The sequence below is a fragment of the Macaca thibetana genome, chromosome 17, assembly GCF_024542745.1.
Source record: "Macaca thibetana thibetana isolate TM-01 chromosome 17, ASM2454274v1, whole genome shotgun sequence".
Lineage (NCBI taxonomy): Eukaryota > Metazoa > Chordata > Mammalia > Primates > Cercopithecidae > Macaca > Macaca thibetana.
In genome coordinates this window covers 11483933-11498940 of record NC_065594.1, presented here as the reverse complement: position 1 = coordinate 11498940, position 15008 = coordinate 11483933, and the positions used below count along the sequence as shown (strand labels likewise).

The 15008-nt window shown below is 39.7% G+C and overlaps 2 protein-coding genes across 2 annotated transcripts in view; one reads left to right on the top strand and one right to left on the bottom strand.

Annotated features, from left to right (window-relative positions):
• N4BP2L1 (NEDD4 binding protein 2 like 1) overlaps positions 1–11648 on the top strand; it is a 28337-nt gene extending 16689 nt beyond the window's left edge. Inside the window, 4 exon segments of the mRNA XM_050766963.1 lie at positions 5770–5897; positions 6216–6304; positions 8830–8906; positions 10031–11648. Of these exon segments, the coding sequence (XP_050622920.1) occupies positions 5770–5897; positions 6216–6304; positions 8830–8906; positions 10031–10289 (553 nt within the window). The 3' untranslated portion in view covers positions 10290–11648.
• A 2211-nt stretch (positions 11649–13859) lies between these two features.
• The window catches only part of BRCA2 (BRCA2 DNA repair associated), a 98015-nt gene continuing 96866 nt past the window's right edge, over positions 13860–15008 (bottom strand). The window contains exon 27 of the mRNA XM_050766802.1: positions 13860–14980. Coding sequence (XP_050622759.1) covers positions 14360–14980 — 621 coding nt within the window. The 3' untranslated portion in view covers positions 13860–14359. The remainder of the gene's footprint in view (positions 14981–15008) is intronic.

The window sequence follows — 15008 nt, the reverse complement described above, 5'->3', positions numbered from 1 at the left end:
ATTACAAAGGAAGCGAGGTACCTTTCCAGTGAAGAGGTCTGGCTAACACCACCCTTTAGCCAAATGATGGAACTTAGCATTGAACTTAGCCTGGAGGGACAGACTGTCATTTTGTGCAATCAGAAGTACACAAACATCACCTTTGTACTTTGCTTCTAAAAAACATTTAATCTGGGTTTAATCACTACGAAACAACCACACAAACCCAGAATGCAGAACATTCTCATGCCAACTAGAGAAACGAAAAGAGCATGAGGACAGTTCTAGATTCAAAGATATTAACTGGACATAATAACCAAATGCAGTACTTGAAACTTATGAAAAATATTCTTTAGACCATTGGGGAAATTTTAAAAATTTAAATTTAAAAACCTTACATTAGGCCAGGAGCGTGGCTCACGCCTGTAATCCCAGCACTTGGGGAGGCCAAGGCAGGTGGATCACCTGAGGTCAGGAGTTGGAGACCAGCCTGACCAATATGGCAAAACCCCGTCTCTACTAAAAATACAAAAAAATTAGCCGGGCATGGTGGTGTGTGCCTATAATTCCACCTTCTTGGGAGGCTGAGGCAAGAGAATTGCTTGAACCCAGGAGGTGGAGGTTGCAGTAAGCTGAGATCTTGCCACTGCACTCCAGCCTGGGCAACAGAGTGGGACTCCATCTCTAAATAAATACATAAATACATAAAAATAAAATAAAATAAACACCTAACATTAGCTCTTATGAATTAATCACTCTTTCAGGCTCTTTCAGGATGACAGGCCCTGCGGAGTGAGAACCTGCACCACCAGACGTGTGAAGGACCCTGCTTAGGGCACTCTGCCTTAATTTGTTAGATGCAATAATGGTATTGTGGTTATGCAAGGAATTGTTCTTATTCTTAAGAGATACTTGACAAAGAATTTAGGAATAAAGTATCACGATGTATGGAGTTTACCTTCTTTTTTTTTTTGAGACAGTTGAGACAGAGTTTTGCTCTGTCACCCAGGCTGGAGCTGGAATGTAGTGGCACGGTCTTGGCTCACTGCAATTTCTGCCTCCCAGATTCAAGTGATTCTCATGCCTCAGCCTCCCGAGTAGCTGGAATTAAAGGTGTGCGCCACCAGCCTGGCTAATGTTTGTATTTTTAGTAGGGACGGGATTTTGCCATGTTGGCCAGGCTGGTCTCAAACTCCTGACCTTAAGTGATCGGTCCGCCTTGGCCTCCCAAAGTGCTGGGATTACAAGTGTGAGCCACCGCGCCCGGCCTGCAATTTACTTTCATATGGTTCTCCAAAAATATATATAGGAGAGACAAAAAATAAGGCAAAATGTGAACATCTGGTGACCATAGATGAAGGGTACGCAGTGTTCAGTATACTGTTTTTCAACTCATTTCCATAGATTTTTATATTTTCTAATTAAAAGGTTGTGGTGGGAGAAATTCAGGTGGAAATCAAGAGGAGAGGGTAAACTATAGGATAAATGAGACTTAAGGGACATGGCAACCAAATACAATGTGTGGATCTTGTTTGGTCCCTGATGCACACAAACCAACTGGAGGAAAACATTGATGGGACAAGCAGGGAGACTGAACACTGATGGAGTGACTGATGGAATGAAATAGGAAAGACATGAGAGAAGACTGGCCATATGATGCTAACTGGTCATGTGTATATGAGGATTGAGTATATTATGCCATCTAACTTTTGCAAGCTTGAAAATTTCCCTAGTAAAAAGCTGGGCATCAAGTTAAAATTACATGCAATGTCTGACTTTCTCAGTGAGTGACTGACTGGCTGAAGAGATATCTAAATATAGCTCTATGATTCTCCATTATTTAAATAAAGAATTACACAAAAGAATAAGTTGTGAAATCAAGATTAGTCCCTGAGTTTCTCTCATAATAGTGATTTTAAATGAATTTCAGGGGAGTTTGTAGCAGGTGGAGGTTATATGGAATTAATTGCCTTTCTATTTTTTCCCTTTTATTTTCATTCTCTCAATTTTCCTAACGCATGAGGCTCCTGACCACCATAAAGATAGAACTGGGGCTTAACCCTCATCACTTCTGAAGCTGATGGAATGGTATTTATTGCTTCCACTTAAGTTTCAGAATCTCAAGATTGTCTATTTAATCAGTTCTTTATTTAGCTAGTAGAGTTTTTATTGTCCTGCCTATTCAACATACTACTATGGCTGCTAGTGCTAATTTAACATTTAGGTGAAGATAAAACGAGTTTTGAAGTCATTCAGGAAGATCATACAGGCCAAAAAAAAAAAAAAAAAAAAAAAAATCCATGAGCGCCTTAAAGGTGGAAAAACACCCTTATTTTTGTCTGCCTGTTTGTTAGGAAGAGTATGGAGGCCACTGTCAGATATGTCTCAGGAAATGATGACATGGTGTTCTTGCCCCATAGTGATCCTGAACCATTTAGCTTTTACTCTAAGGTAAAATTTTGTAATTAAAAGGGCAGTAGTGTTATGTGCTGTTTTTGTTTTCTAGAAGGAAATAGGATTCAAATAAAACAAACATGAAACAGTGAATTGGATACTCATGCCTTAAAGTCTTTTTAAAGGAAATATTATAAAGTATTAACTTCCAATCAATAATACAAACCACAAAGAGGAAAACAAGAGCAGATAAGGGTATGTATATGAAAAGAAAAATTCAAATCTGAAAATGTTCAAACAACAAAACAAAACTGGTAAGTAGCAGACTTAATAGGAGAACAAATGAAACCAGGTGTAGAAGGGATATCAAATCTGGGACCAGAAAGAGAAAAAAATCTTGGATTCAGTTACCGTGGCTGCTTAACTGAGTATACAGAGGATAAAGGAAACACATTATACGCTATTACTTAATCTCTGAACACAACTTTCATTATTTAAATAATAATGATGAAAATCATTTTAAAACTGTACAGTGTTCACAAATATAAAATATACATACCTGAAAATACATCAGTGCTACCCTTAGGTGTTTTTCCTGTCTATAATTGTTTGCATCGGAGGTTAAGGTTTGGACTTCTCGATTTGCCTATCTTTAAAGTGGAATAACAGACATTCATATGGAAACTATGAGCATGGGTTCCTCAAGTCTTTATACTTACCCCTCCCTTTGTGTCACTGGCTTTATCTGTACTAGATTTAAAGTGGCCACGTTTTCTTTGCTCTTCCTTCCATCAAGAAGTCTGCTTTCCTCGCCCTGCAATGTGGGCCAGCAAAGTGACTCGCTTTGACCAACACAAGGTGCGGGAGCACTGGCAAGCAGCTTCTTGTCGTGCTCTCTTGAAATACCGCGGTCTGTGAAGAGGCCTGGGTGCGGCTCTTTCAGGATGACAGGCCCTGCGGAGTGACAGCCAGCACCACCACACGTGTGAAGGACCCTGTTTAGGGCACTCTGCCCAGCCCCACGTTGTCAGGTGACGCAGCTGCCGCAGGGACCCCAGGCAAGGCCTGCAGATCGGCCCACCTGAGCCCAGCCCAAACTGCCAACACAGAAGAAGTTCATTCCCGCATCCACACAACAGGCTTCCCAGCGTCTGAGAACTATCACCTTATCCCTTTTATTATCTGTTCTGCCTGAAACACTCCGCCTGTCTTCGATGATCTCTGCTCCTCCGACATGGTTTCTGGACCTTGTATGTACCTGGTCACTCTTCTCTGGACACCTTCAAGGTGGCCAAATTTCTCTTTAAATTGTGTGGCAGTCGGAATTGAAAACAGTGTTTCAAAGATGATTTGCTTCTTCTAACCCTTAGAGTCTTTCTGCTTTTCCCTACAGCCTCTTCTCCCCTAACAAGCCCTAGGGCACTCGCTTCCTCCTCTCTTTCCTGCCCGTGTCTCAGCCCCTCCCCCAAGAGGCAACAGTTTTCTCATCCCTCAGGGACTAAGTCAAACTTGCATCACTCCTTTGCATCCCTTTCCCCGGCTCCGGACCCTTTCTCTCAGCGCTTTGCTGGGCCAGCTTTTTCCTTTGTGCGCTGCGCTGGCTGACTCCTTTGGCTGGGCCATGAATTCCTTGAAAGCAGCTACTTTCTGTACCTTAACGCTTCACCTGGCACTTGGCACATGTCAGGTGCTCAATAAATGTTTAATGAGTTGGATAATTAACTAATATTCTTTTGGTATTAAAGTATATTATCTACTGGCCGCATTTCCCCCACAAGGCTATCAAGGGAGACTGTCAGATTCCTGTTTAAACAGAGATAGTATGTCCACTGAATTTCCTTGTTTGCCACTGTTTAGTTCATTAAAAAAGAAAATGCATTTGGTTTGGAATTACTTTTTCAGCGATCTGCGCTGCCTTCTTTTTAAATGCTATCAAGCTTCTGAAGAATTTTGACAGCTATTTAGTTACCATTTCTGGAATGTATATTCACTCATTTTTGAAAATGGAAGCATTTTACTTCTGTCTTTCATCTCTCTCTTAATTCACCGCAGTACCTCAAGGGCTACTTGACACGCGCTCTCTGATGTGTTTATTACCGTGGCAGATAAACAGTCTGGGTTGGTCAATGTGGCCTCATGGTTATTATAACACCACTTTACTTCTGTAAAGTGCCTTACTGGGTACAAAATGTTTTCTCATACCGGCCTCATTTCAGCCTGATTAGAAGCTCTGTTTAATAGGTAGGGATAATTATCTGTGTTTTACAGTTGAGAAAGAAGCTCCCAAGCCTGTCAGGGCACCTGAAGTGCTTACTCATCTGTGGCTCCAAGGCCTCATGTTTGTTCCATTCTTCCTGGATTAAAGATCATTCTGCTCCATGGAGAAGACCAACAACAAAAAAGACATTGAATAGCTTTGCTTTCTCTTTGCATTTCCTGCCCTTGTCATTCTCCAACGTTTTTTCCTCCGATTTTTAAAAATCTTCTTATTCTGAGCATGGCCACGTGACCATATTTTCTGTTTGTTGGCTGGGTTTGTTTGTCCTCAGTTTTTACAGATGAGGAAATGAAGCTCAGAGACGTCTCCAGTTCCTCCAGAGCATGACATCCACCTTCTGCCAAAAGATAGTACGAGCAAGGATTTCAAGTGGAAACATCTTCTCTTTGAAGTTCTTTTGTGCAGCACTGAATAAGCATCTTCATTTTGTTTTGGTTTTGCTTTAAAGGGGAGCTCCATGGTGGTGTTTCTTTTTGCTGTGCTATTTCCTACTTACGCTCAGAGTGGTGGAGGGTAGGAAGGTAGGGGACAGTGGCTCTGTCGCTTTCCTTCTCCCGTTTTGCTTTTCTCCCATTTAGTAGAGCACATGCATCACTTACCCACGTTTCATACTAGAACTAGCTTCTCAGATGGGTCCTTACAGAGAACAGAGCTCCAAGGAAATGGGCCAGCTCAGAGTTTAGGGGGCCGAGGGAAGGGCTGCAACATGGGGGTCTGGCATCCATGGGCAGGTCTTGGGCAGGGGCACTGGTGCCTCGGAGAGAAATGGGCACTGGGATTGGTGCTCAGGAGGAAAGACAGTCACCAGGCCCCCAGCTTAGCTTCAGTTTCTTCTTGAGTCAGTCCTTGCTGCTGCAGAAGGCAGCGGCAGTGACTGTACCTCTTAGTTTCAAGGACCAGCAGCACACACTGCCGCCTCTCAGCCCTCTCCCACCTCCTGCTAAGGAGTAATGCCTTCTAGACATCATAAACATCTCTCTTTTAAAGCTGCATTTTAACAACTCCAAACCTGGTGGTCTCAATATTACAACCGCTAAATGTTAGAGATGGAAGGAAATTATTTCTACTGAGACTATACATAATATTGAAAACATCTCTCTAATTTCTCCACTTTCCAGACAATTGCAGCATGACTTTCCCAGGGCCCTGATTTTCAGCACGGATGATTTTTTCTTCAGGGAAGATGGTGCCTATGAGTTCAATCCTGACTTCCTGGAGGAAGCTCATGAATGGAACCAAAAAAGAGGTGACAAATTCCTTTCCAAACTCCTAGGAAACCCTGATGTGCACATAGATTGTAGCTGCTGCAGAATGAATAAATTTAATGGAAGGAGTTTAACCGAAAGTTCTGCCGTTTTCTTCCCCAAAACAGAACACCAGAGCGTAACCTCCTTAGATTCCAGAGAAAGAAAATTATTGATAGTGGGCTCTGAAATAGGTGGCACTGAAGTTGTGTGATGAGGAGATGAGGGCATCCTGTAATAAAAATGACCAATAGAGATTACGCTCACCCTTCCCTCTGATTGTTGCATGTTGTTCACTGTTATGTAACATTGTGTTGCAGCAAGAAAAGCAATGAGGAATGGCATATCCCCCATTATTATTGATAATACCAACCTCCACGCCTGGGAAATGAAGCCCTATGCAGTCATGGTAGGAAGAAGTATCATTCTGAATTTTCAGTTATGGACATTTTGGGTGAAAGTTGAAGCATCTGTTCTTTCCTCTTTTTCTGATGTTCCATGATTTCATATTTGCTAACAGTAGTTCTCTCAGGGAGCAGGTAACGAGGTTTTATGTCAGTGTTTCTCTGCTGTTCAATGGCTGAAGTTTGCTGAGATGCTAATCTCACTTCAGGATACAATTTAAAAATAGTCCTTGGCAAATGGTCCTTGGTGTGAATTCTTGATAACTTTTCTGTCTTAATTACTTTCCTAAGGCGAGGCATACAGAGGAGCACCCACTGAAATGTGCAGAGCAATACTCAACTAGATGACGCTCCTAGTGGAGTTACAGGTCACAACAGGACCATTCTGCCTCTGGTGAGCCGGGGATTTCCACACCGTGTACTGTTGCTGCCTGGGAGTTCCAGGGCAACAGAATATTTTAGTTTAAAAACAGATTAGGGCCGGGCGTGGTGGCTCACGCCTGTAATCCCAGCACTCTGGGGGGCCGAGACAGGCGGATCACTTGAGTCCAGGAGTTCAAGACCAGCCTGGCCAACAAGGTGAAACCCCATCTCTACTAAAAATCAAAAAAAATAGCCGGGCGTGGTGACGGGCGCCTGTAATCCCAGTTACTTGGGAGGCTGAGGCAGGAGAATCGCTTGAACCTTGTAGGCAGAGGTTGCAGTGACCTGAGATCGCGCCACTGCACTCCAGCCTGGGCAACAAGAGTGAAACTCCATCTCAAAAAAAAAAAATTAAAAATTAAAAAATAAAAACAGAATTAGGATTAACACTGTAATCTTATTGAGATGACAGAATGCAAATATAAATATAAAACTCAGCTCTCCATTGTCAGAATAGCAAAGAACAGCATGATGCCTGTAACAGTGTGCACATTATCCTTTAATTGTGAAGTCTATTTGGTCTTTTTTCATACATATTCCATCTCTTGTGATAATGTTTTCATTCCCTATTGGGTCTAGAAAGGAGGAAGGATCCAGAACCATACAAATGGGGCAGGAAGCACAGTGGAGTATCCTCCTTGCATCACGCAGAATCCCTACCTGGTTAATTGTGAAGTGAATAGGTCCAGACTGGGGCTCACGATGTTAGGCTTCTTTTTACATTTGGGGCTAACTGGCATACCTACAGGTGTGCTTTTCTCTAACGATCATCATCAGTTCCACTTATGCCCAGATTGTGGGGCTTCGGTGAATGTAAAGAAGAATGAGCCGCACACTTGTGGTTACTTCAGTTCATGTCGAGTCTACCTGGGCGAGAAATGAACAGGCACGTGAAGAGTCAATTGAATGAAGGCCATCACTTAAAACCAAGACTTAAGGACTAACTGACCAGTAGCCTAAGGGAAGTCATTTTACTTTTTTGTTTTGTTTTGAGACAGAGTCTCACTCTGTCTCCCATGCTGGAGTGCAGTGGCATGATCTCAGCTCACTGAAGCCTCTGCCTCCCAGATTTAAGCAATTCTCATGTGTCAGCCACCCCAGCAGCTGGGATTACAGGCGCGTGCCACCACGCCCGGCTAGTATTTGTATTTTTAGTAGATACGGGGATTTGCCATGGTGGCCAGGCTGGTCTCGAACTCCTGAGCTAAAGTGATTCACCCGCCTCGGCCTCCCAAAGTGCTGGGGTTACAGGTGTGAGCCACCGTGCCCGGCCTCAGTTTACTTTTTATCTTCTGGATATGTATACTCTTTTTCAGGCATCCTCAGCTATTCATTAGACTTAAAAATGAGAGGTTTCCGGTTGTGTTATTTAAAAACTTCCCAACTGAGAAGTGCCCATGTAAAGAGTGAAAAGGAAACCTTTTTGCTTAGCTCTTTCCACTCTATGTTTTATAAACACAATAAATTATAGTGATAATAGAAAATTCAGTTTGAGATAAGGTAGTAGTCAATTTATGAATGCAAACAATATCTGGATGTTTATAAGGAAATTATAATAGTTCTCTGAACTCAAGGAAACGGGGCCCGGTGCATTGACCCAAATCGTATTGCATAATGGGGAGAGCTACTTTTGGAGGGAAGTTGATACAAAGTAAGTGACTATCACTTTTATTTCACCAGTTATGTTCCTATGGTACTCCCACTTTCTAAAGGAAGGCATGACGGATAGGACAAGGCATCTGACAAGTAAATCTACAAAAATCCTGTAAGTGACTTTGAGAAGTCACTGAGTTCACTGCTCATACCGGTGTTCAGGATGTTTTAAACTAGCTCAGTCATCTATTTTTAAAGATATCCAAAACAAAGAACCTTTACAAATTTCCTACATACTAGATAAAATTGAGCAAAATTTATCATGGAGAATTATGAGAGTGGCTAAGTATGGGAATGAAACAACTGCATTTATTATGATAAATTAAGGCATTGGATTACTGGTAAAACAAAAGGAATTCTAGAAAAGATCTGTAGTAAATGTTAAATGGCAGCATAAACATTCCCAAACATACATACTATGTCTTCAATGTTTTATGTACTTTTGAAAAATCAGGCACTTGAAAATAACTATGAAGTTATATTCCGAGAACCTGACACTCGCTGGAAATTCAACGTTCAAGAGTTAGCAAGGTACTTCTTTGTTTTTCTAGTTTCTCATTATGTATCCTGCTATTTTCAGGTATTTCAGACCGAACAAAAGAATCTTTTCAGGCTGGAAATGGACATGGTAGTTTTCAGGCCAGAAATGGTAAATCTTGGAAATTGATAACTTTGGAATTATTAATGTGAAGACTTTAGTTTTGGGTCAGTTTTCTAATATAATGCTAAATGCTAAATCTTGGCTTGGACTTGGTCCTTTAAAAGGATGCATTTAACATTCTGCTAAAATGCTTCTTCATCAAGGAACATTGAAAAGCACTTTCTCTGCATGGGACTGCACATGTCAGTGGTGTTTTTGCATTTAGGCTAAATAAAGATCTTCAGATGTTGAGCAGTCTGCGATTCATTTATGATCTAGATGCTGCTTCTAATTTATACAGCAATAAATGTTCAAATAATACTAACTTGTTGATTGAGTGCATGGGTTCGGATATTCTCTATCTATATTGTTTGATAATGTCATTGACTTACAATAGCCAGTGAGATAAGAATTTACTTCTTAGGAGTAAGGCTGGTTCCTCTTATGGTAATAGGCAGATAGTGTCTTCAAAGTGGATCTGTGGACTACTCCATCAGAATTGCCTCAGGTGGCTATTAAAATCCGAGTTCATGGACCCCATTCAGTAGTTGGAATCTCTGGTAATTATATTTCTAACTATATCCCCAGTTGATACTTCTGCCCACTAGAATTTAAGATTGTTTTAATAAGCATCTCCTAGTAGTATAAATCAGGGACTGATTAGCATAAATAGATGATAGATATATGTATGACATTAACAGGCAAATGTATGATTTTAAAAAAATCTCATGGTGTTCTTTTATGTCTTGAAGCACGTAATTGAGAGGACCAGAAACAAAGCATTTCTGAAGCTTTAGCTCCTTGCTAGCCTCAGGGTGGTTTGGGGTATGCAGGGCAGCATGAAAAACCTGAATGGAGGCTGAAAGAGAACTGCTGAACAAGATATTATGCTTTTGCCACAGCTAAGTCCTGAGAACAGGGACTGCAATATCTGCAATCCTAGAGGACTTGTGATATATAAGTAACTCATTGTGATATCCTGCCTTAACTAAATGCATTTCTTTTTTCCACGTAGAAGAAACATTCATGGTGTCTCAAGAGAAAAAATCCACCGAATGAAAGAACGGTATGAACACGATGTTACCTTTCACAGTGTGCTTCATGCAGAAAAACCAAGCAGAATGAACAGAAGCCAGGACAGGAATAATGCACTGCCTTCCAACAATGCCAGATACTGGAATTCCTACACAGAGTTTCCAAACCGGAGGGCCCACGGCGGATTTACAAATGAGAGCTCCTATAACAGAAGGGGCGGTTGTCACCATGGATATTAGAGGCCTATCTTACAGCCATGCAGAATTTTCCGAAGTCAGTTTCTACTTCAATTTTTGTTATTCTTTGTTGCATTTTAGTCAGAGCTCCAATTCCAGTGTTAAATAGCTGAACTCAAACGTTTCTGAGCAAAGTCATTATATTCATTATCTTCACCAAAATTTGTTAAAGTGCTTCTATATGCATGGTCTGATGCTGGGAATTCTGCAGATTTGAGTCAACAGGCTCTTTCTCTAGGGTAAGAATTTGAAACCAAAACTTGAGAACACACCCAAGAACATAATTATTTACATAGGTTCATAGATGAAATAAAGCGTTTATATTATATATAAGCTTCAGTACCATTTTCTCTGAAGTGATCTATTTATTTTTTCAGGAAATTCATCTCCATCAGGAAAGTTGGGAAGGTGGAGAAAAGTGGTGGGGGGGCAGGAAAAGTTTTAGCACCATTGCTATTTTGATAATCTATGTATCTAAAAATGTGAGATGTGCGACTCTATGATACTGATTTTCCTTTAATGTTAATATGCCAGAAAGTATACATCTGGGAACAACGTCCTTCAAAGTAGACACTTTGGGAAGTTATTCCTTTATTTTAATGATGTATCATTGTTAAAAATACTGTCAAATCCGTAATAGCTATAGGAGCTACTGAGGGAAATCAGTATCATTATTTAAAGTCACACCTTGTGTTTTTACTACTTTATTCAGCAGGATTAAACCTGAATAACTTTTGGCTGTTGTGCTAATAGTGTAAATAAAATAAGCCTGCCTTCATAAAACACTAACTTTTAAAAGGAATAGCTAAATGACTTCTAAAATTATGCCTATTAACATGTGTAATTAGTTGGCAGCTCAAATGTTTGGGAGTGCAAGAAATTAGGCACCCCAGGATATAGGTCATACAGGGATATATAAAAGCCATGCTCATTACAAAATGAGCAGTTGATGTTTTATGTGGCATTAAGACAATCAAGTCCTCATAACTCTGGAATGTCTTCTTATACTGATGCTGAATTTATGAATCCAAATCAATTTCCGACAGGTTGGAATCAGATTTAGCGTGAGATCACGATAGACAAGACCACAGAGGACGTATGCTCTACTTCTTGTTGGCCAACAGCTTCTTTCTAATGTTCTGTGAAAAATTATTTTAAGTGTCCTATATAATGGTGCTTTTTATGGTTATTAAAAATTGTAAATGGTATCACATTTATATGGATTTGTCATTGGATCTTTTTTTGATTCAACAATAAAAAAATTTAATTACCTAAATGCCAAGAAACTCAACAATATGCCAGTTTTTCTGTATCACAGGCTTATTTACCGGTCTTTTTTTTAATAAATAGGGATCATAAAGGTAATGACAAAAGCAACCTTATAATTTAGTTGCCTATATATTTGATCTGTGTACATGAGACTGTTTTAACATTATCTGACACTACTGAAACCTGCTCAACATCTCCCTGACTACCAGCAACACGTATGTAATGTTTTCTTCATTAACATTTTAAAAACTGGTATCTCCTTTAAGTTTGGCTGACAATAGTAAATAACAATGAATCTAAGGTGTTATCAGTTTTGCTAAATTCTGTATCTCCAAGCATAACATACAATAATCTCCTAATGATCCACTTAACAATGCTCCCATCTTCCAGGCCCAGGTGGTCCTGGGTATCTTGGTTGATAGGGTGGTGGCACAACCAGCTCAATATGGATGGCTTGACTCATCTGGGCTAGTAGAGGGGAGAAATGTCAGAGAGCCCAAAGTGGAAATTACCCTCCTTTGATTTCACAGGAGCGGTTCAAAGGACCAGATTCAAGCCCTCCTGACTTGGCTGGCTCCCTGCTTCAGGGTTTTGGGCTCACCTGGGCTAAGTGAGTGACCACTAGGGTTATATAACTTTTATAGAGCTCTAAAGAATAGTTTCCTGGCCTATTTAATGTCTCTTCTTCCCCTAGCTGACCCCTGAAATAGTTGGTCTGTAAACCATAAAAATTGATCAGTGCCATCAACGTTATCCCCTATAGAAGTGATCTGTTTTTCCTTTCAACTCCCATGGCTCCTGATTTGTATAACTCTTTGAACACCCAGTATTGACTTGTATTGTGTTCACTGTCTGCATCATTCATAAAGCTGGCAAATGCTCTTTATGTGCAATAGGATCTCATTAAATGATTGCTGAATAAATAACACAAATTTTTACCATTATCCCTGATAATGCAGTATGTTGACTCTGTAATCATTAAATTGTCACTTTTGAGGGGATAATATACACATATACTCAAGCTTCATATTTTGTTCATGTAATTTAGATTTTATAATTTATAAAAAAGTGTGCATTAAATATCTATCAATATAATGGGTGTTCTACATGAGAACAGACAATAGCAGTTTTACCAAGGATTCAAAAAAGAAAAGGTGAAATTCTTATAATTTTTTTCTGTTCTCCTGAAACCCAAGTTTTATTCCTTGTTCTAGAGTAGATCACTGCAAAATTAGGATGTGAAAACCAAACTGTTTTAGAAATAAAACTTAAGTCACATTAATAAGACTTGCAGAATACTTAAGTTACAAGGAGTAGCAAAACAGACACTTTTGTTAATGCTTTTTACAGAAGAGAAAAATCATGGATCACAGTTATGGAAGGAAACAAGTTAATTTTTTAAAAGATTTATTCTTGGCTTTAAACATATTTATAATTAGATTTGAAAACATGATATTATATATAAATTGAAGGCATTAAAACATCTGATTTAAGAACTTCTTCATGCTATTAACTCCTAGTTAGAACTGCTTTATCCCTTTTCTCTATTAAACATAAGAAAGTAACAAGTAAGGCTGCGCGCGGTGGCTCATGCCTATAATCCCAGCACTTTGGGAGGCTGAGGCGGGTGGATCACCTGAGGTCAGGAGTTTGAGACCAGCCTGGCGAACATGGTAAAATGCAATCTCTACTAAAAATGCAAAAATTAGCTGGGCATGGTGGTGTGTCCCTGTAATCCCAGCTACTCGGGAGGCTTGAGGTGGGAGAATTACTTGAACCCGGGAGGTGGAGGCTGCAGTGAGCCAAGATCATGCCACTGCACTCCAACACGGGCGACAAAGTGAGACTCCATCTCCAAAAAAAAAAAAAGAAATAACAAATGAGAATATCATCTTAAATTGAACTAATCTGCTTTTGTGGTAAGTTTAAAAGGGCATAGGCTCTGGGTCCTGTGATAGTGCTAAAAATAAAGCAGGCAGAATCAGTGCCAATTTGAAAGCAAGATATTTTCTCAGGTTTGAGTTTGGATGACCATTTTGTTGGGGGGAAAAAAAAACTATGAAATCTTCTGATTTAAAGTATTTGAATTTTTACTTTTAATTTCAGAGATCACACTGGAATAGTAAAAAGGAATTAGAGTTACATCGAAGGTTCTATTTTTCTTATAATCATGCTGACTTAGGGATGAGGAATTGCTCAAAAGGAAACACCACTCTATCACATTCATCCTGCCTTTTGAACAGGATGGAACTACAGCAGAACCAACACGTGCATTAAGGAAAACTATTTCATAGTGAGTTACCTTTATTTGCATAAAAATAACTGTACTAAGAGACCTCATTTCATTTAATGACAGAATCTAAAAGAAAATGGTGTTTATTTCACTTGTAAAATAATACTTGTAGTGATCAAATCCAAAGATTTAAAGATTTTTTTTCCCCACTCTTTTTTTTCTTTGTAAAGATGGGGGGTCTCCCTATGTTGCCCAAGCTGGTCTTGAACTCCTAGCCTCAAGCACTCCTCCCACCTCAGCTTCTCAAAGTGTTGGGATTACAGACATGAGCCACTGAGCTCGGCCAAAGATGGTTTTCTTGATTAGTTAATAAATTACATTTAGTTTGAAGATATGCAACTGAAGCAAAAGTATACCAATACAGAGTTGGGCCAAGAACATCTGATATACAAATGCTTAGGTAAATTTGAAACTAATTTCTTTTCTCATTGTGCAACGTACATACTAACGTGTGGTTTGAAATTATATCCAGTTTTACAAACTGGAAAGGTTAAGCGTCAATAATTTATTGTCACCTTTGCAAATGCTCATATTTTTTAGTTGTAATTGTGTCCTGCTTATTATTCTCACATTCTTCTTTACCGGAGTGGGAACTCTCCTGTTCTTTGATCAGAGATGTAGTACAACGTCTTTTCAGTCTGAGATAATCTTTTGAACTGGTGGGAGTAGTCCTAGTGGATTCACTGACAGATATAAATTGTTTTTCTCCTGTTGAACCAGACAAAAGAGCTTGGGTATTTATCAATGCAAGTTCTTCATCAGCTATTGAATTACTTTCCAAAAGAGAAATTTCATTGAATTTTTTAAATGGAGTCATCTGAGGAGAATTCAGTTCTTTTTTCTTTATGGGTGTTTCGTTTTTGGTGCCACAACTCCTTGGTGGCTGAAATGCCTTCTGTGCAGCTGGAGAAACAAATGTACAAATGGGACTAACAGGTGGAGGTAAAGGCAGTCTACTCAAGAAATCCAAGGCTCTTCTCCTTTTGCAGTTTTTTTGGTCATCAATCTCTTTCTCCCCTTTACAAGACTTTGAAGTTATCTGGGCTGATACAGGTGTGGAAACAGACTTCCTTTTGGCCATACAAAGTGATAAAGGACTTTGATAATATAGCTCACAATTAGGAGAAGATATCTGATAAAAAAATTAAAACGTAGCCTAT